General features: G+C 45.9%; 1 protein-coding gene across 2 annotated transcripts in view; it reads left to right on the top strand.

The window, feature by feature from the left end:
* RABGAP1L (RAB GTPase activating protein 1 like) overlaps positions 1–21,248 on the top strand; it is a 327,249-nt gene that overhangs the window by 14,843 nt on the left and 291,158 nt on the right. For both annotated transcript variants that reach the window (XM_044301795.1, XM_044301797.1), the window contains exons 2-4: positions 7,413–7,575; positions 10,308–10,491; positions 12,760–12,970. In XM_044301795.1, the coding sequence (XP_044157730.1) occupies positions 7,441–7,575; positions 10,308–10,491; positions 12,760–12,970 (530 nt within the window). In that variant the 5' untranslated portion in view covers positions 7,413–7,440. The remainder of the gene's footprint in view (positions 1–7,412; positions 7,576–10,307; positions 10,492–12,759; positions 12,971–21,248) is intronic.

The raw sequence follows: 21,248 nt of genomic DNA, 5'->3' as shown, positions 1-21,248 counted from the left end.
GACTACCTGTTCCTCCAAAAGGAAGGACGAACAGGAGTCTCCTTCAGGCCTAATACAAACAATAGGGAAATGCAACACACAGAACCCAAACAAAATACAAAAGGGAAAGGAAAGACTTAACTTCAAAGGGGCTATGGAAACACCAGGAACTCAGCCAACCAAGAGCCAACAGCAACTATAACCCGCACAGCATTGTGGGAGAAACAACTATAAATAAGGAAGGTTAAATGACCACATTAGCAACACCTGGAGGCAAGGGGTGTGGCCATTACCAGAAACGACACAGATGCCTATTGATCCAAAAGGAAAACCTGTCAGATCAAACCATGTGTTGCCAGTCGAGTTGTTGCGATACCAAATTTTTGATTCGATTTCAATTCCATAAAAAAGTATTGCGATATTCGATACCACGTGAAAAAAAAAAACCAATAAAGCCACGTGCATTCCGCATTTTAAAAAAATGGCAAATGGCGCTTTTTTTTTCTGTTCCGGCGTTCACTGCGTAGATTAAAAAAATATATATTTTTATAGTTTGGACTTTTCGGACATGGCGATATGTGATTGTTTGTTTATTTATTGTTTATATATTTTATATGCAAAATTGGGAAAAGGGGTGATTTATACTTAATATTTTATTTATGTTTACTTTTTATTTAATAACTATTTCCCACCTTAGGGGCTAGAACCTGGGATTTTTTTCATCCCTTGTCCTATTCACCCTGATAGAGCTCTATCCCTGGGCTTTGTGCACACAGCAGGAGGGAGCTGACTATGGCAGCCAGGGCTTCAGTAGCGTCCCGGCTGCCATGGTAACCGATCGGAGCCCCAGGTTTACACTGCTGGGGCTCCGATCAGAAGCTGCCACTGCCACCAATGAGGAGGCGGGGACCCTGTGGCCACTGCCACCAATGATTTTAATACTTTGGGGGGGGGGGGGGCGCCGCTCTATGCAGCCTGGTAACTTAACTAAGCCCGCCCCTCATCCGCCCCTCTGTCCTCATTGGTGGCAGCAGCGGCACAGGGGGAGGGAGAGACTGTTTCCTTCTCCCCTGTGCTGCTGAGGGAACATGAGTGCGCTGACAGCAGCGCGCTCATGTTCTGTGATACTGGGCTGCGCTGCTGCACAATCTAGTATCGAAAAAAAATGGAAATCCCGGTATCGTATTGATACCGGGACAAAAGTATCGACTGGGTATCGAAACAACCCTAGTTGCCAGTCTCACAGATCTCCTGACACTCACTCACTGTGACGTCCGTATGTGTCACGGACGTTTCCGTGGCAGGTACCAGGAGATCAGAGAGACTGACAACTCGTGGATTAAAATTGGGATTTATTGTGTCTGTGTTTTGGTGAATGCCACACCCCTTGCTCCAGGTGTTGCTTGTTGGTAATTTACCTTTCCCATAAGTAGCCGCTTCTCACTATTAGGCGCGAGTTTTCCGTGCGGGTGCAATGTGTGAGGTGAACGCATTGCACCCGCACTGAATTCCTGACCCATTCATTTCTATGGGGCTGTGCACATGAGCTGTGATTTTGACGCATCACTTATGCGTTGCGTGAAAATCGCAGCATGCTCTATATTGTGCGTTTATCACGCAACGCAGGCCCCATAGAAGTGAATGGGGCTGCGTGAAAATCGCAAGCATCCGCAAGCAAATGCGGATGCGGTGTGATTTTTCGCGCACGGTTGCTAGGAGACGATCGGGATGGAGACCCGATCTTTATTATTTTCCCTTATAACATGGTTATAAGGGAAAATAATAGCATTCTGAATACAGAATGCATAGTACAATAGCGCTGGAGGGGTTAAAAAAATAAAATAAATAATTTAACTCACCTTAATCCACTTGCTCGCGTAGCCGGCATCTCTTCTGTCTTCTTTTTTTGCTGTGTGCAGGAACAGGACCTGTGGTGACGTCACTCCGGTCATCACATGATCCATCACAATTGTAAAAGGTCATGTGATAACCGGAGTGACGTCACCACTGGTCCTTTTCCTGCACACAGCAAAAAAGAAGACAGAAGAGAAGCCGGGCTGCGCGAGCAAGTGGATTAAGGTGAGTTACATTTTATTTTATTTTTTTTAACCCCTCCAGCGCTATTGTACTATGCATTCTGTATTAAGAATGCTATTATTTTCCCTTATAACCATGTTATAAGGGAAAATAATACAATCTACCCAGCACCTAACCCAAACCTGAACTTCTGTGAAGAAGTTCGGGTACCAAACATGCCGATTTATTATAATTTCTTTTCTCACGCGAGTGCAAAACGCATTACAATGTTTTGCACTCGCGCAGAAAATTCCCGCAACGCACCCGCCTCTTATCCGGGCAAAAAACATGACGCCCGTGTGAAAGAGTCCTTAGAGGTGCGGTTTATAAATTTTCTTCCTGCCTTCTAACTAGCTGGTCAGCTGTACCCTCTGTGGTGCTTCTGGAGTTTGCCAGTTTTCTACTTTCATATAAGTCTTGTCTTTTCTTATTGTTTTGTGTTTGTTATATTCCCTGTTGTTTGTATCTGGGCCTGAGACGGAGACTTCCATTCGTCCATCTGGGGAGGAATGGGTTGTCTCTGGTCCTAACCTCATTCCAGGGCCTTATAGGGATATAAGGGCCTAGGTATCCTGCATATGAATATTCCTACCTTCAAGGTCTATTCATATTGACAGGTAGTTGGGGTCCGGATTAGGGTTGTTTAGGAGGTGACCCGTTTCTTCCCTAGTTTCCAGGCCCAGTTACTGTTCCCCTTCCCTCCTGTGTTTAGTGTGGAGTTCCCCCCCCACTGATCGTGACAGTATGTCTCGGTACGTCCGTGACAGTGCGGTTCTGCTGGATGCTGTCGTTATAAATGTCCAGCTGCAGTGGCCATGTAAGCCGCGAGGAGGTCATCCTCTGAATCTGCAGGACTTATCAGAGAACAGATTGAGAACGCACATCCCTTTCCTGAATATTTATCTCTGCAAATCCTGCTCTGTTTGTGCTCAGGAAGACATGATGAATTCTTCACTCTGCTAACAACTTGCTTGCCGTTACCATCCTCTACGTAAAATGTGCAATCTGCTCTTCGCACCCACAAGTGTTCATAGTTTTTTTTATTTTTTGTGTCTCGCAAGAGAAATCACAAACTGTTTGCTATTCTCCAGAGAGAAGTAAGTTGAGCGGCGTGACGTGAATCGGATGATAGGGAAGTAATTGTGTTCTGCAGAGCATTGCATTGTGCCCGGGTAAGGGATCTGCAGCTGGATGGATTATCTTGGCATGCAGATGTCCTACAATAACAGGGGCGAGAGCGAAAGGAAAGATCTTACCCTTTGTCTATCATATCTCATGGGAAAGCGATTGGGGTTTTGGATGTGGAAACTTTCCAAAGGATATGCACATTTTTGCAACCTTTTTTATTTCTCCAGTGTAGAACAGTGGTCACCAACATAGCGATCTAATACCCATCTGATATTGATGAGCTATCCTAGGTAGCAGAAAACTCCTTGAATTTCCTATTACAGCAGTTTCTTGAATGCATTGAAATGTAATATAAGAGCGCTGCGGTCCTGTTGCGGATAGGCTCCTGCAGCGCCCTTCTCCTCCATGTGTACTGTAATCACAGCTGGATGGCAGTGACAGGCGCCGGTGTCTCCGGTATTCCAGTGGGCTGTTCATAATGAACGGGAGACATAAACAAAAAGATGCAAAAAGTGTTGGACAGTTATAGGTATAATTCCGGAGCACCGCCCGTTCACAGCAGTCCTCAAATAACGTGGATTTTCTGGGATTATACTCAGACTATCAGTGCTGTTCAATGAAAACATCTTTGCTTCTAAGCTAATTCTGTTGTGATTTCCTGTCCAACTACTAATTGTAATTACATTTTGGGCTGTCTGGTTCAAAAACCAAAACAAAACATATTTTTTTAAATAGAACCTGTCACCATGAAATGCAGGGCAGTCTGCAGGCAGCAGGTTATAGAGCAGGAGAAGCTGAGCCGATTGATATATAGTTTTGTGGGAAAAGATTTAGTATAACTTGTAATTCCTACATTTATATCTCTGCTATTTCTGATTTCACTGTTCTTGGGGGAGCTGTTATATTATCTATACACATTTACACAGAGAATGCTATTAATCACTGATGATACACCCCCTATGTGGAACTATGCGTGACTGAAGCTATCTCTGTATACACATTTACACAGAGAATGCTATCAATCACTGATGGCACCTCCCCCATGTACAGCTATCAGTGACTGACAGCTATCTCTGTATATACTGTGGGGACTCCTCTGGTAGACAGGATTCGCGGACGCAGTATAGAGGCAACAACAAGTTCTTTGGATCAGAGAGTTCAGTGTTTTATTCACGTTTTAGGCAGGTGACAAAACAAGCAGTCATATTCAAACAAAAAGTCACCCTGCGGTGTTGGTGGTAATTCACACCATGCGGCAATTCTGCTTCAAAGAGTCCTTGCTGATAGCAGCACCAACCTGTTTTTACGCCAAACAGGTAGCAAGTCTTCATCCAGACACAAGGCCCCCAGATCCCAACACAGAGATCCGCTCTGCTGATTCCAGCTGTCTTTTAAAGGCAGCTAGGTGTTGCCAAAACCCCGGATCGGCACCTGAGATCCAGTCCGGTGTTTGACCCCACCTGGCCGCCAATCAGTCCAGCAGCACACACTGGGGGGAAAATACCTTTTTTCCCAGACAATACCCTTCACTGTGTCACAATACTTTTACACAGAGAATGCTATCGATCACTGATAACACCTTCCCTGTGTACAGCTATCAGTGACTGACAGCTATCTCTGTATACACACTTACACAGAGAATGCTATAAATCACTGATAACAGCTCCCCATGTGGAACTATAGGTGACTGAGGCTATCTCTGTATACACATTTACACAGAGAATTCTATCGATCACTGATAACACCTCCCCATGTGGAACTATAGGTGACTGAGGCTATCTCTGTATACACATTTACACAGAGAATTCTATCGATCACTGATAACACCTCCCCGTGTACAGCTATCAGTGACTGACAGCTATCTCTGTATACACACTTACACAGAGAATTCCATCGATCACTGATAACACCTCCCCGTGTACAGCTATCAGTAACTGACAGCTATCTCTGTACACACACAGACATGCTGCCCACAGAAGTCTATGGAGAGGGGAGGGAGATGGAGGAAGTGTAGAGAGACAGAGACATGCTACCCATATCTATGGGGGGTACGGAGGAAGTGCAGGGAGACACACACAGACATGTTGCCCCTATAAGTCTGTGGAGAGGGGAGGAGGCAAGTAGCGCAAAGACACACACACACAGACATGCTGCTAGTATAAGTTTATGCATAGGGCAGGGGTGAGGAGGAGTGACCTGCTAGAGGGAAAAAAAAAAATTGTGTATGTAAGATATGTCACATGGTGTCATATATTCACCTGTACTTTTGATTTTTTGCAAAGTTTATTGAAAATAAAGTTGCCCTTTAAGGAAAAAAATCAGCCTGGTAATTATAGTGTTAATTTGTATGGTATTTTTACCGTCCCCAAAGGTGCAGCTCTACAAGATACACAAAGCGGAGGTTGCTTCTTCAGAAGTCGGTGACTTTTGACTGAATCCCCTTTCCCCTTGTTGTACTGTGCAGCGCTCTGTGATCGTCATAGCGTTATTTGCTCAGGATTATTTGCTTAGCTACTTTATTTTAGCTTTTTTACGCCAAAAGCCTCTTCTTTTAAAGTCTAATACCATGATGAACTGTAGCCATATACTCTGGCATGTGCCCTGCCAGAGAATGAGACTGTGTGTCATCTGGTGCACCCCCCGGCACACAGGAACTAGTGGGGAGCAAATGACAGGTGCTGTATGTAAATCCCAGTGTCAGTGGGTGTAATAATCTGCACCTGTGTCTACAGGATTTCCACAAGTCTGTCATTTCTGCATTTCAAGGCGGTCTTTTCTTTGCCGTTATCAACCATTTCAAGCTTGGGAAACTAGTGTATATATATGTATATTTATTTTTTTTTTAAAGCGGACCTGTCCCCTCTCCTGACATGTCCCTTTTAGTAACTACTTACATCCCCCATGTAATTACAATCCAGGAACGTCTGTTCTTATGACTCTGTGCCAATCCTTTATTATTCCTGCTAGAAGTTATACATGAATTGATATTAGTTTGCAGTGAATGTCCAGATGGGTGTTACCAGTTGGGGGTGTGCCCCTACATAGTCTGACGCTATCCAGTCAGTGCTGCCAGGGACACACTGCCAACTGGTAACGGCCATCTGGACCTTCATTGCAATCTGCTGGTAATTCATTCATAAAATTCTAGAAGGAATAATAAAGAAATGGCTCAACATACAGTCATAAGAATAGATGCTCCAGAAATGTTATTACATGGGGATGTAGGGTATTACTAAAACTCACAGCATTCTCCATTCACATCTGTAGGAGTCGAGAGAATAGCCATTGCACATGCTGGGAGTCGTAATTTCACCACAGCTGGAATGTTGGGATTTTCTGACTCCTGCTTACCAGTTGAAGACCAGGCCATTTCCCCTTGTTTCATAACTTTTTTTTTTTTTGTGCCCTTTTTTAAGTAAGATATAAACCTACATGCTAACAGGCTTTTTTGACATTTTGGAAAACCCCATTGACATGCAAGCAATAAAAATATAAAATTCGAATGTTAAACGCCCGTGCGGACCTTCCATGGTACGGCGCTGGTTTTCTTTACTCAACAGTGACAACATGGTCTCCATATTGACAGGTAAACTAAAACATCAAAAACTGCAGAAAGTATTAAAAAAATATATAATTTAAATAACTATATTCCCATTTTCCTGGGTATGAAAAAATAAATAAAATACAAAAAAACTAAAAACAAAGCCCTGTGTATCAGGAAAAAAAATAAAAATAAAAAAAAGTTTGCGTCTTTTTTTTTTGATACACAGGGCTTTTTTTTTTTTTTTTTTTTGTATATATATTTTTTCATACCCAGGAAAATGGAAAAAAAGGGGAATATAGTTATTAAAATTTTTTTTTTTTATACTTTCTGCAGTTTTTGATGCATGATTTTGGAAAACTGCAATTTGATATACATTTATCAAAAAATTCAGCCCCTCTCCAGATCTAGTTTACCTGTTAATATGGAGACCATGTTGTTACTGTTGAGTAAAGAAAACCAGCGCCATACCATGGAAGGTCCGCACGGGCGTTTAATATTCAAATTTTTTATTTTTACTGTTTGCATGTCAATGGGGTTTTCCAAAATTTCAAAAAAGCCTGTTATCTGTTTGCATGTAGGTTTATATCTTTAAATAAAGTTAGAATTTGTGAGGTTGAATATATGTTTTATATTTATCTTTTCAATGGAAATAGGTGCTTATTCTATTCTGTTTCTCTTTCATCAGATGAGTGGACATTGGTTTGTTGTTTAGAATGGAAGACAAATCCTCAATCCACAATCCGAGCTCGTCCACCGATTCTGCAGCCCCGGTAAATACTGAAGATTTCGTGGTGGTGCCCCTGCAGGTCGATGGCTCTTCAAACCTGGACGACAGACCTCAGCTGAAGGTGTGCTTTCTGATCACTTCATCATAGTGAGCTGCTGATATTTATGTCACAGTGACTGCCAGCGAGAGCTGTAAGAGGCAGAGTGATGACCTTCTGGAGGACAGAGGAGCCGACAGCTACCGACTACCCCAGAAGTAATATTTGGGAGAGCTGGATGCTGAGCTTTCAAGAAGAAGGCCGCACTGTGCTAGCCACTACTCTAGGTGTACGGTTAAAGAGATGTCTTAAGATTTAAACTTTCAGTCTGTCCTTGGGATAATTGTTTGATCGATGGAAGTCCGTCTGCAGGGACCCTCACTGGTCACAAGAACGGGAGTCCTGTCCCCCGCCCCCCCATTCCCTTTATGAATGGAGTGCTGGTCAAGCATCTGCGCTGCAGCTCAGTTTGCCGTCCATGGGGCCGAGGAGAAGAGACAATTCTGGCTATCTCCAATCATCAGTCCAATTGGGATGACTGAAATGGCAGCATGCATTCTCGACCACCATTCTATTCATACGGGGGGCATAGGACCCCCTTCTTATGATTGGTGAGGGTCACAGTGGTTAGACCTTCACCAATCTGAGGTATTATACCTATCCTGTGGATAAGTAATAGTTTGAAATTTAAGGACAACCCCTTTAATTCTTTATGCTTCTGATATTTGTTAGGTACCATTGCTGTGGTCATGTACTTGTTATTAACAGTCTAAATGAGGGTTAAGCAACCTTGGGCATGGGTAGATCTACTGAAGTAATATGGAATTCGATGGCCTATCCTAACCAAAAAAAAAGTATTTTCACTCAAATGACCCAGGTGACTACTGCAGTAATAAAACACACAATTTGTGCTATTTGAGTATCCAGCATTAAAGGGGTCGTCTCACTTCAGGAAGTGGTATTTATCATGTAGAGAAAGTTAATACATGGCACTTACTAATGTATTGTGATTGTCCATATTGCCTCCTTTGCTGGCTGGATTCATTTTTCCACCACATTATACATTGCTCGTTTCCAGGGTTACGACCACCCTGCAGTCCATCAGTGGTGACCCAGCTTGTACACTATAGGAAAATGTTTTTCCTATAGTGCGCAAGCACGACCACTGCTGCTGGGATACAGGGTGGTCGTAACCATCGAAACAAGCAGTGTTTAATGTAATGGAAAAATGAAACAAGGAGGCAACATGAACAATCACAATACATTAGTAAGTGCCTTGTATTAACTTTCTCTACATGATAAATGCCATTTGCTGAAGTGACACAAGCCCTTTAACTGTGCTATCAGAACATGGTCATCAGGATGACTTTTTTAAGTTTATCGGAGTTCCACCATTAAAGAGGTATTCCGAGACTTTTATACTGAGGACCTATCCTCTGGGTAGGTCATTATTATCTGATCGGTGGGGGTCCGACACCTGGGTCCCCCGCCAATCTGCTGTTTGAGGAGGCACTGGTGTTCGCAGTAGTGCCGTGGCCGTCTTGCATCTTAGCCTAAGGCATCTGATGTTGGGTTAATCTGTAAAATGGCCTAGGCTCAGCTCAGCCCCTTTGAAGTGAACAGGGCTGAGCTGCGATACAATGGACAGCCGCTATACAATGGACAGAGCCGTGCTTGTTCAGCTGAGAGATGGCTGCGGCACCGGTGCCTTCTCAAACAGCTGATCGGCGGGGTCCTGGTTGTTGGACCCCCACCGATCAAATATCAATGACCTATCCAGAGCATAGGTCATCAGTGTAAAAGTCTCGGAAAATCGCTTAATTGGTAATAAGCACAGCCCTCCAATAACGGTAACGCCAAAGGGGTGGCAGAATGTCATGATGTGGCAGCCGCAGCGTTCTTTGCCTTCTTTCAGTGCTGTAGATTGACTCTGCCTTAGCATTGAACTAAACAGTAGCCCTGATGGATGTTTTTGGCTTGGACAACCCCATACATCCCTATGTAGTGTTAGGAAATATGGATGTAACAAGGGTGAATCTTCTGCTCAAGCACAGCTTCTAGCAGCAAAACCAGGACAGGTAGGGCATTCTCTATTTTATAAATCTGGAGCAAACCCTAATTCTTCAGTTATTAAAGCAAGATGTGCCGAGGGTTTTGCCCATTACCCGGTACCATTCCCTTCCGGACATTGCAGATAAGCGCAGTGGAATAAATGCATCTTTCTGGTAGGTATGAACCTAAAGCTGGATATTGAAGGAAGCAATTCGGCGGTTAAATGAATTTATTATCTTTTATTTTGTGCCCTCTTCTTGAAAATCACAGAATTCATAACGGATAGTTATCGAGACGTCTCCATTTTCGTACACGTTTGACAAATTAGCAAACCTTTTTGTCCTAATTCCAATGCAGGTTCCCTGCCAACACGGTAAAATAATACTTGGCAGTAAGTTAGCCGTTGTCCTGCCAAATACAGCAAGTTATTTACTTAAGTGTCTGGCTTTAGAACAGTCGCTTATAGGGCAATGGCTTTAAATGACTAATTAATGGACTGTGGTTGGGACTGTCAAATGTCTAGATGTGAGTGTGACGTGAGGATCGCCTTGCACTCCCATTTTCCAAGACACAGTTACGACTATGCCCATTTGTATTATTAATATTCTTGTATGCCTGTATGGTGGTGGTAGTCAGAATAGTATCAGCCAAGGCAATTTTGGAGGGATTGCTATTAGCACATTACAGGATGGGAACCGTTTATTTTTTTTGCTAATAGCCTATTAAATGCCTGTTCTTGAATTTTCCCTTTTGAATCCTTACAGATAATGTCCAATGGAGATGAACAGCTGGAAAAGGCGATGGAAGAGATACTTAGAGATTCAGAGAAAAAGCAAATGGCCAACCAGGGAGGGATCGACGGTGGTACAGAGTCCTACAGTCATGGCTCCAGCATGACTGCTGCCAGAAACCCTCCGCTCACATTAATTTTAGACCCCAACAGTACAGGTTAGTATTTTGTCATTACACTGGAGATATGATAAAGAGCTCCATAATGGATTACATTTACAGATGTACCGGTAGTCCCATAATGACCACCCCTGTCCATGTGCTCCAATAGAGTATATCAGGCATGCTCAACCTGCGGCCCTCCAGCTGTTGCAAAACTACAACTCCCAGCATGCCCAAACAGCCTACAGCAGGGCATTGTGGGAGTTGTAGTTTTACAACAGCTGGAGGGCCGCAGGTTGAGCATGCCTGGGGTATATACTCGGGACACGGGGGCGTATTGGCCATAGACCTTACAGGGAAGTTTCCCAGCGGGCTGATACTCAGGGGGCCACCTGGGCCCTCCTCATGCTGGCCAGTAGAAGTTTTTGGGGATGTATTTTGTGCTGCTTGCAGTATTTTGTGATGGACTGTGGTATTTGGCTCTGCTGGGGCGGTATAATGTGCCACAATATGGTATTGCTGGCCCTGCCTTCCATCAGTTTGGACCCTACGAAATGTGGCCACTTTTAGTATTTTTTCCAGGGCCACTTTAAGTTCCCAGTCTGCCCCTGTCGTGACTCTACTACTGTAGCTGCCAGAGCAAAGAGCGACAGCAAAGACCAGCTCCTGCTCTGGAGTACTAAATGCGCCCTTGTATTTCATGGACGCTCATTCATTTGAATGGGCGCTGTGTAATGGAAGCAAGGGGATTGTCTGGTCACTGGCACCTCTCCCTAGTGAACTACTGATCGCCAGGGGCTTAAGTTACGACTGCCTAACCCAAAGCAGTCAGCTGACCCCCTTTGAATCCTGACTTAGGCTACTTTCACACTAGCATTTCTATTTTCCGGTATTGAGATCCCTCATAGGGTCTCAATACTGGAGAAGAACGCTTCCGTTTTGTCCCCATTCATTATCAATGGGGACAAAATGTAACTGAACAGAACAAAATGCTCCAAAATGCATTCTGTTCCGCTTGGTTGCATTCTCTTACTGGAGAGCAAACCGCAGAATGCTGCGGTTTTCTTTCAGTCCTGGGATGCGGAACAAGACTGATCCGGCATGACCCACAATGCAAGTCAATGGGGACGGATCCGTTTACCTCTGACACAATAGAAAACTGATCCGTCCCCTATTGATTTTAAATGGAGTTCATGACGGATCCGTCTTGGCTATGTTACAGATAATACAACCGAATCCGTTCAGAACGGTTGTATTATCAGTAGCGGAAGCGTCTTTGCTGAACCCTGCCGGATCCAGCGAAAACCCTAGTGTGAAAGTAGCCTTAGAGAATATGTTGTCTGCGTGGGACAACGCCTTTAAGCAGAACAAAGCATGTGTGGTTTTTTTTTAGCAGTAAAAATGATGTAAATTCAATGATACCTGGTTTATAGTTCATGAGAGAAGACTTTTATGCCCCATTTACTCCCCTGCTGTCCCAGTGCTGCAGCTTCATCCTCACCTTTTTATGTGTTTACTTGGCTGCGGCAGTGACGTGGCTATCTGCAGCAGCCAATCACAGGACCACTTAGGTGACTGACTGGCTGCGGTGGTCAAATGGGGTATACCGCTCCGTCACTGATGCAGTCTGCTAAGCACAGACCAGAGGTGGGGACTGGAGCAGTAGTGCTAGAACTGACTGACAATAACTGGTGATTATACCTTCTGTCACTATTTTAGCACATCTCCCCCCTTTTGGACACATTTTAACCCCGAACACCTCTTCAAAGGGCATCTGTCAGCAGTTTTGTGTCTATGAAACTGGCTGACCTGTTACATGTGCGCTTGGCAGCTGAAGGCATCTGTGTTGGTCCCATGTTCATATGTACCCGCATTGCTGAGAAAAATGATGTTTTAATATATGCAAATGAGCCTCTAGGAGCAACGGGGGCGTTGTCATTACACCTAGAGGCTCTGCTCTCTTTGGAACTGCCACTCCCTTTCCACTTTGATAGGGCCAGGCGAAGAAAACGTAATCACACCTGGTGCTGTCAATCAAAGTGCACAGGGCGCAGTAGTTGCAGAGAGAGCAGAGCCTCTAGGTATAACAGCAACGCCCCCATTGCTCCTAGAGGCTCATTTGCATATATTAAAACATCCTTTTTCTCAGTAATGTGGACACATTTGAACATGGGACCAACACAGACGCCTTCAGCTGCCAAGTGCACATGTAACAGGTCAGACAGTGTCATAGGTACAAATTTGCTGAAGAGATTTAAAATATATATTCTGTAAAAAGATGGGTATTTTCTTTCTTATTTCAGTTTTTTTCCTTATTTTCCTCAGAGGTTCCCGCCCAGAACACCAGCCTGGCCGCAAACCCTCCAGAAGAGGAAAGTGTTTCCTTTCACAAACTGTCATATTTAGGTCATATGAAGGTTTCCGCTCCACGCAGTGAGACAGAAGCCCTGCGGGCCATGTCCTCCATGAGAGCACATTGTTCAGCTCCAATCACTGTAACTCTCTACGTTCCCAATGTGGCTGAAGGCTCCGTCAGGTGAGGTTTTGTCGAGGTTAGATCACCTACAATAGAGATTCCAGGGCTCTTGTGTGTAGGATCCACCGACAGTGTTTCTCTGGATGTAAAGACTTGAGCGCACGCTTAGATGTACCTTTAAGACAATTGGTGCCACCTGGATTTGTGGCGGTGCCGGTGCCATGTTCCTGACATCTTTTTTTTTTTTTCCTTTGAGACAAAGAGACAAAAAGCAGAGTGCTAACACCAATTTATGTCATTTGTGCATGGAAAGGTGGAACACATTGTAAAGATCAGGAAATGAGCAGATACTTTCACTTTTTTTTTTTTTTTTTACATTTGTGGTAACGGTTATATGTTATATTCCTAAGATATGCAGTTTGTCAGACAAGTGGAGATCAGGTCCCTGGAATCCAAACCAGCCCAAATGGCAGTAACATATCAACATTTTCAGTGCAAGTGGGATCTTCTATACCTAGTCCTTAAAGGGGTTTTCCAGGCATGCCTGTTTATTAACCGCTTGCAATCCTCATGAAATAACATTTCTGAAACCTCTTTTCATATAAACTCCCTGATGTGACCTTCTATTATTTCTGCTAGAAGTTATGAATAAATTACTAGCAGTTTGCAATGAACGTTCAGATGGGTGTTACCAGCTGGGGGGGGGGGGGGGGGGGGGGGGTGTCCCTACCCAGTCTGACATTATCCAATCAGTGTGGCAATTAGTGTGCATGAGCCCTTATTAACATGTCCGTGTTTTGGTCAGTGATTTTCTTCCAGAGACATAAGGTATAAGGGAAAGATCTGCACCTGTTCTGTGTTTAGAGCCAGACCGGCTTTTGGCTCAAATTCACTGATGGAAATCACTGACCAAAACACTGACGTGTGAATAAGGCCTCATGCACACGGCTGTTTGGGTCCGCATCCGAGCCGCCCATTCACTTCAATGGGGCCGCAAAAGATGCGGACAGCACTCAGTGTGCTGTCTGCATCCGTGGCTCCGTTCCGCGGCACCGCAAAAAAAATATAACATGTCCTATTCTTGTCCGCGATTTGCGGACAAGAATAGGCATTTATTTATTTTTTTAAACTCGTTTTATTGAAGCTTAACAACAAGCATGGTTCATCACATTCCGGAGCAGTGGCAACCCACACAGGGGAGCCACCCACTCCACACAAAACAGTCATGATACATAGTGCGTTAGGTAAATACCAGCAATATCCCCACAACATAGCATCAATAAGTGTTACGGGCCTGCAGACCAGTATTTAGACATCCGGTGCATTGGGATCCACCGATACGGAATGCAAATGCATAGACTGTAAAGAGTGATTCGAAGAACACCACTCCCCCCACACTTTCTGGAATTTCCCTGGACACTTTCTATGTACATACACTATTTTTTCCATATTCATTGCATGATTCATCAGGGTCTTCCATTGGCCCACCGTCGGAAGTCTTTCCGCCATCCACCTCATCGCCACCGCCTTCCTAGCCAAGAAGAGAGCCTCCCCCAAAAATATTCTCTGGTGATGAGTCCACTGTTCCTCCTCCAATATCCCCAGGACACATATTTTAGGGCAGACTTCTATCGAGACAGGCACCATTGTGGAGAGAATTTCTAGAACATTACCCCAGAAAACTTGCAAATATCTGCACCCCCACATTAAATGCCAGAAATCGGCACCCTCCTCTTGACATCTATGGCACCTGCTGCTGGGCAATCTCCCCATCCTATACAACCTAAGAGGGGACAGATAGCTCCTATGCAAAATGAACAATTGTATCAGTTTATTATTTACCGATGGGGAAACCTTCGTGGGTACCAACATAGCCTCCTCCCATTCCTCAGCATCAAGAGTCTGGAATATTGACCTTCCATTTCGCTTCTACCTCCAATGGTTGAAGAATCATGCGATCACCCAATAAGTATGTATACAGTATAGAAATAATGCCCTTGGGTCCCTGTGATCTCAGCACCCCAATCAAAGGGTATTTAGAAATACTGCGGCCCGTCCCCCTAAACTGGGCAGTCAGGGCGTGCCGCAATTGAAGGTATCTATAAAACATAGAGTGGGGAATCTCAAATTTCTCCTGTAGTTGCTGCAAAGTCCGCAGTACCCCCTCGTCATACAGCTCGGCGAGTGTCCGCACCCCGCATCCCTTCCATGTCTCGGCGCCCTCCAAGGATATCAAGTGCGGCATCGAGGGATTATCCCAGAGCGGAGTTGCATCTGGAATATCTACATACGAGTTGAATTTGGCTGCTTTCCATACCTGGTTAGCTAATCTATGAGCAGGAAGTAACCTCCCGGGGACCAAACCTGGAGACTCCAGTACAGGCCATAAAGTAGAAAGGTTAAGATGTTCCCTCAGCCAATATTCCGGCCCTGGCAGTTCTCCCCGCCTAACCCATGCCGCTACATACTTCAACTGGCCAGCCAAATAATACAGAAAAAAATCCGGTAAAGCCGCCCCCCCCCTTGTCTTAGACCTCTGTAGCACTTTCTGTGAAAGCTTCCTTCTAGCTTTACCCCACACAAAAGCCGTAACCAGGGAATGCAACCTATCAAAAAAGGCCTTAGGAACCGGGGCGCATGCATGCGACAGGAGATACAGACCCTTGGGGAGCAAAATCATTTTAACCAAATTCAGTCTCCCCATTACCGATATCGGCAATGCCTTCCATGTTCTAAATTTGTCAAGAAATAGGGACTCTATCGGTTCTATATTTCTCGCCACAGACACGCAAGGGTCCTTTGTAATCACAATACCAAGATATTTAAACTGGTCCACTACCGGTAGATTATGTATACACTCCGGCCATCCATGATCCCAAAGAGGCATAATAGCTGATTTCGTCCAGTTTATGAGCAAGCCCGAGTATATGCCAAATTTCTCTATTACCTCAATTGCAATGGGGAGGGTCCGCTCAGGCTCATCCATAAACAGAAGGAGATCATCTGCGTACAGGCCTATCCTTTCCTCTCTATCTCCCTTAGAAATCCCCTTGAAGGCTCCATCTTGTCTGACCCTCAACGCTAAATGTTCAATCACCACCGCAAACAAGAGGGGGGAAAGGGGGCAGCCCTGTCTCGTGCCTCTATGAAGAGTAAATGAATCCGACAGAGTCCCGTTCACCAGTATATTCGCCTTAGGTCTCTGGTATAGAATCTCCACCCACCGCGTAAACCCGGGGCCAAACCCAAATTCCTTCAGGACCCTTAACAGGAAAGGCCACTCCACAGAGTCAAAGGCCTTGGCCGTGTCGAGTGAAGCCATGGCCCATTCACGACCCTCCGCTACCCCTATCTGAGCAATGACCTGGGCTCTCCTAATATTATCAGAGGTGGTCCTCCCCGGCATGAACCCTGCCTGATCCTGATGTATTATAGATGTGATTACTTTATTTAAACGGGAAGCCAGCAGTCTAGTCAGAATTTTGTAGTCTAGATTAAGCAATGAAATCGGCCTGTAAGAGCCACACGCGGTAGGATCCTTATCCGGCTTCAATAAAACCACAATAGTAGCATCATATAAGGTCTCAGGTAACTGATGGCACTGGAATGAGGCAGAGTACAACTTAAGGAGTTGGGGGCTAAGAATTTCACTATACCTAGAGTAAACTTCAATCGGGATCCCATCCGGGCCCGGCGCCTTCCCAGTTGGTATATCATGAATTGCTAACTGGATTTCCTCCAGGGTTATGCCCTTATCCAGGAGGGCCACCTCCGCCGCGCTGAGCCTAGGGTGTTCCACCTCCGAAATGTAATCATCTAGCTCCCTCTCCGTGTAGTGAGCTGCTGAACTGTACAAGGAGCGGTAGAACCGTTCGAATCCATCCAGTATTCCTTCACGGGATTCCACCAATTGTCCCTCCGGGTTCAAAATTCGTAGCACCGGGGGAGACGACTGGTTGGTCCTAGCAATCTGGGCTAAAAGCTTACCCGCCCTATCACCCGATTCAAATGACTGCTGCTTCATGAAGAACATTTTCCGATCACTTTTCTCCTTAAGATACATCATATACGCCCTGCCACTAATCATCCACTCTATCCTATTCTCTTCTGTGGGGGCGGAACAAAAGGCTGCCTCAGCCTCCCTACATTTAGTGTGCAGTTCCAGTTCCCGTCGAGACGTGTCCCTTTTTACATAAGATATGGAGGACCTCAAACAGCCCCTCAGGTAGGCCTTCAGGGTATCCCACAATAGCAAACCTTCTGTTTCCTCTCCCTGCACGTCTAGGAAAACTCTCAACTGATCGGGGATCCTATCATTTTGTGTAAATAGGGAAAGCCAGAAAGGATGGATTCTCATCTTCCCCCCTCTAGACACTACCCCGGGGATATCAAACCGTGCCACAACCGCAGCGTGATCCGAGGGGCCCTGCGGCTCATAAGTGATTGCTACCAGGTCCGTGTAAATAGCAGCATTTCCCAGGACATAGTCGATCCTCGAAAGTGCCCCCCTAGCGGGAGTAAAACAGGAGTACTCCCTCAGCTGCGGGTTCCTAAGTCTCCACATATCCACCCATCCCATTTCTGCAGCAATTCTAAACAGTGTGGTTGTCGAGTGGACCCCCGTCCCCCGCCCTTCAGGTGGTCGAAATCTGTCTAACTCCTCCTGCATGACCATGTTAAAGTCTCCCATGCAAATCAGCCTGGCTGAGGGATATTGCGCCGCGAACCCCAAAATAACATGAAGAAGTGAAAGACTGGCCGGGGGGGGGTTATACATGTTAATAATAACATACGGAATGTGATCAATAAAACCATACACCAGCAAGTATTTTCCCTCAGGATCAGCAACAGACTGCTGCGGTTCCCACAAGAGTCCCTTGCGCACTAACAGGGCCGTACCTTTAGAATTAGATGTGCCGTACGACTGAAGTGACCACTGCACCCACTGTTTAACAATTCTGTGCCCAGTGTCAGCCGTCAGGTGAGTCTCCTGAAGTCCCAGGACGTGAGGGCAATAGCGTCGGACATGCGAAAATACCGCAATCCTTTTGTTCGGGTCACCCAAGCCTCTCACGTTCCAGGACATCACCACTAGAGATCCCATAATTCAAACATAGAGTTATCCCTCCAATAATACTGAACGCCGTCCGGCAGGTGGGATGACACCCCACGCAGCATAATGTATCGCCTCCCCAACACACTCCTATTGAACGACAGATGTGACCATGCTTCCCATAACTTAATAAACATAGAACATAACAGGTAAACACTTAATACCTCAGAGCAAACATCCAGTGTATGCATTATAGTATTAATAACGTGACCATATATTCGGGGACCAGCGCGGGAAGAAGATGTTATGCCCGCGCAGGTAGCCGATCATTCCCCGGTCAATGTAGGTTTTGCAGCTGCAACGTGACTAAGCTGCAGTAGGTGCATATATGTCTAGCCAGCCCACCTATAGAACAGTATTAATCCCATAACTGTATCTATGAGCACAACAATCTGGTATCTAAGCGAGCAACACATGAAATTCAATTAAGGCTAAACCTAGCACCGTATAATAAGGATAATTAACTCAGTGGCAAGACATCCATTTCGTGCCTTCAAGAGTACAACAATACTTGCAACTCAGTCCCGGTGTGTCAGATCAGTGCGGCCTTGGGCGTCTGGCAACCCATTCCTCAGCTTCCTTCGGATCAGTGAAAAAAATAGGCCGGTCGCCATCCACTACACGTAGTCGCGCCGGATAAGCCATCGAGTACTGTAAATTCAATTCCCTGAGGCGCCTTTTGACCAAAACGAAGGTGGCCCTCTTCTTCTGCAAGTCCGCAGAAAAGTCCGGGAAAAGCGACACATTGGCGTTTTCGTGCGTCAGCGCACCCTTGCTCCTTGCCTGGCTCAGAATTAAATCCCGATCCTTCCAATTTAATAAACGGGCTAGCAGGGGCCTCGGTGGCGCGCCTGGAGGCGGTGGTCTGGCCGGGACTCTGTGCGCCCTTTCGACAGCATAGGCCGCAGAGAACGTGGCATCAGGAAACTGGGCCTTGAACCACACTTCCAGAAAGCTGGCAGGATCTCTCCCCTCCGTTCTCTCAGGCAACCCCAGTATTCTCACGTTGTTGCGCCGGGCCCGATTCTCCAGGTCGTCGCACTTCTGCCGCCATAATCCCACAGCTCTTTCCACCTCCGTCAGCCTTGAGTCCAGCGGTCTGGTGTAGTCCTCCAGCTCCGACACCCGATCCTCAGTGTGCTTGACTCTTTCTCTCAGCTGCTGCACGTCCTGTCTCAGCAGGCCCAAGTCGACCCGCACCTCCTCTATCTTACAGGTAAGGGAGGACTGGCAGGAGGATATTGCTGTGAGGAGTTGCTCAGAGACCGCTTTCAGCGTTATCTCCGGTTCCCCAGCATCTTCAGCCTCTGTCTGTTGTGCGGCCTGCCCACGCGTCACCGCTGCACGTGGAGTAGCGGGAGCCGCGGCGCCATGTTGGTTATCTTAGCGGGCATATTCTTTAAGCTTATCGGCCGCGGACTGCGCTTTGCTGGGACCCATATCGAGGTGTCTGGGCTTCCTCCTCCTCCTCTGCACTTGCCACTCTGAGTTTGAGGAATGCAGCTTGGCAGGATTAGTCAGGATTTATTCCAGGGACCGGAGCCGCTCTCAAGTGCGTGCGGTCATGCCGGCAGTTGGCCACGCCCCCCCAAGAATAGGCATTTATATTGCCGGCTTCTGTTCCGCAAATTGCGGAAGGCAACACGGACCGCAAAAAACTGCACGGTCGTGTGCATGTAGCCTTAGGCATTAGACTGTTCAGGGGCTGGTAACACCCATCTGGACCTTTATTGCAAACTACTAATAACTCACTGATAAAACTAAGTGGGCTCTTATTGTAGACTGCTGGCAATTAATTTATAACCTTCTAGTAGGAATAATAGAAGACTAGCACAGCATAGAGCTATATGAATAGATGCATCAGAATTATTATTACATGGAGGATAAAAGTAGTTAGTAAACCAGACGTGACAGCTCCCTCTTTTTAAAAGGGTTTTCCAAGATACCACCACAACCTTTTCTCAGCTCGACGGACATTGTATATCGGCTGTGCGTGGTATCGCGGCTTGGCCCATTCACTTCTGTTGGGCTGAGCTGCGTCTATGCCGTGTGACCGATGAACGTGTCGTCACTCGGCCTAGGGAAAGCTGAGAGAAGGCCGCAGTGTTCACAGGAGGCTGCTGTCTTCTCAAACAGCTGATCGACAGAGGTCCCGGGTGTCGGACCCCCACCAATCAGATAGTGATGACCTATCCTGAGGATAGGTCATCACTATAAAAGTCTCGGAAAATCCCTTTTAACAGATGTTTTGTAATGAAGGCACAGTTGGGCATTGTTCGTGCATGCTCTTGATTTTATTACTAGAGTAATGTGCATTTCATTTTTCTTACTGTGTTTTTGTGACTTTTATAAGCTGTGGTGCAGTAACACTAGGCCACAGGAAGCATTGACCAAGCTGTAAAACCCTGTATTGTTTTCTCCATATCTGATTGCAACAGACCTGCCTCTCGCGTTCTCATGATCGGAACTGTATAAAGGCTGTATCACACGGCCCGAGGTGGGAGACGATTGTCGGGAGGGAAGCGTTCCCTCCCAGCAATCGCCTGCTCACTTGCTATTACATGCAGCGATCTTCTCCGGAGCATGGGGAGGAGCGATGGTTATCCCATTGTAATAGTGGTTTGCCGCCTGCAAACAATAATGCTGCTCCCATGCAATTGAATGCTCTAGTAACCAGCCTCGTCCACTACACACTGGATGTAGCTGTGTAGTTTCAGCGCTGGAGCTACTCCCAAACAAGTGACCAGTGGGAGTGCCAGGATTGCCAATGCTATATTGATGATCTGTCTTAAAGGGGTTGTTCCATTGCGACAGCTTATCCCCTATCCTGAATGTCTGATCACCAGGGGTCCCAACTGTTGGGGCTTCTGCTGATCACGAGAACATTGGACTGTGTCCTTCTCCTCCGTTTGAGTGGCGCGGTGGTCACGCATATCTGCTGAGGATAGCCGAGCTCTTGTGCTCGGCGATCTGTAACTGTCCCATAGATTTGAATGGGGCGGCGCTCATCCATGCATGTCTGCTGTTCCTTTCAAACAGGGAGCAGGGGCTCCTGATCTCGTGATCAACAGGAGGCCCAGCTTTCAACCCCCCACCAATCAGACACTTCTTTTTTCCTATCCCATGGATAAGAAATAAGTTGTTGCAATGGGACAATGCTTTTAAAGGTAGGCAATCAATATTAAAATCCCAGAGAGCTGTGTAACATGACGTGGAGAATATGAA

Source organism: Bufo gargarizans, chromosome 7 (assembly GCF_014858855.1).
Source record: "Bufo gargarizans isolate SCDJY-AF-19 chromosome 7, ASM1485885v1, whole genome shotgun sequence".
NCBI classification, from domain to species: domain Eukaryota; kingdom Metazoa; phylum Chordata; class Amphibia; order Anura; family Bufonidae; genus Bufo; species Bufo gargarizans.
Note: the sequence above shows the minus strand (reverse complement) of the source record. Positions and strands in the feature narration are given on the sequence as shown.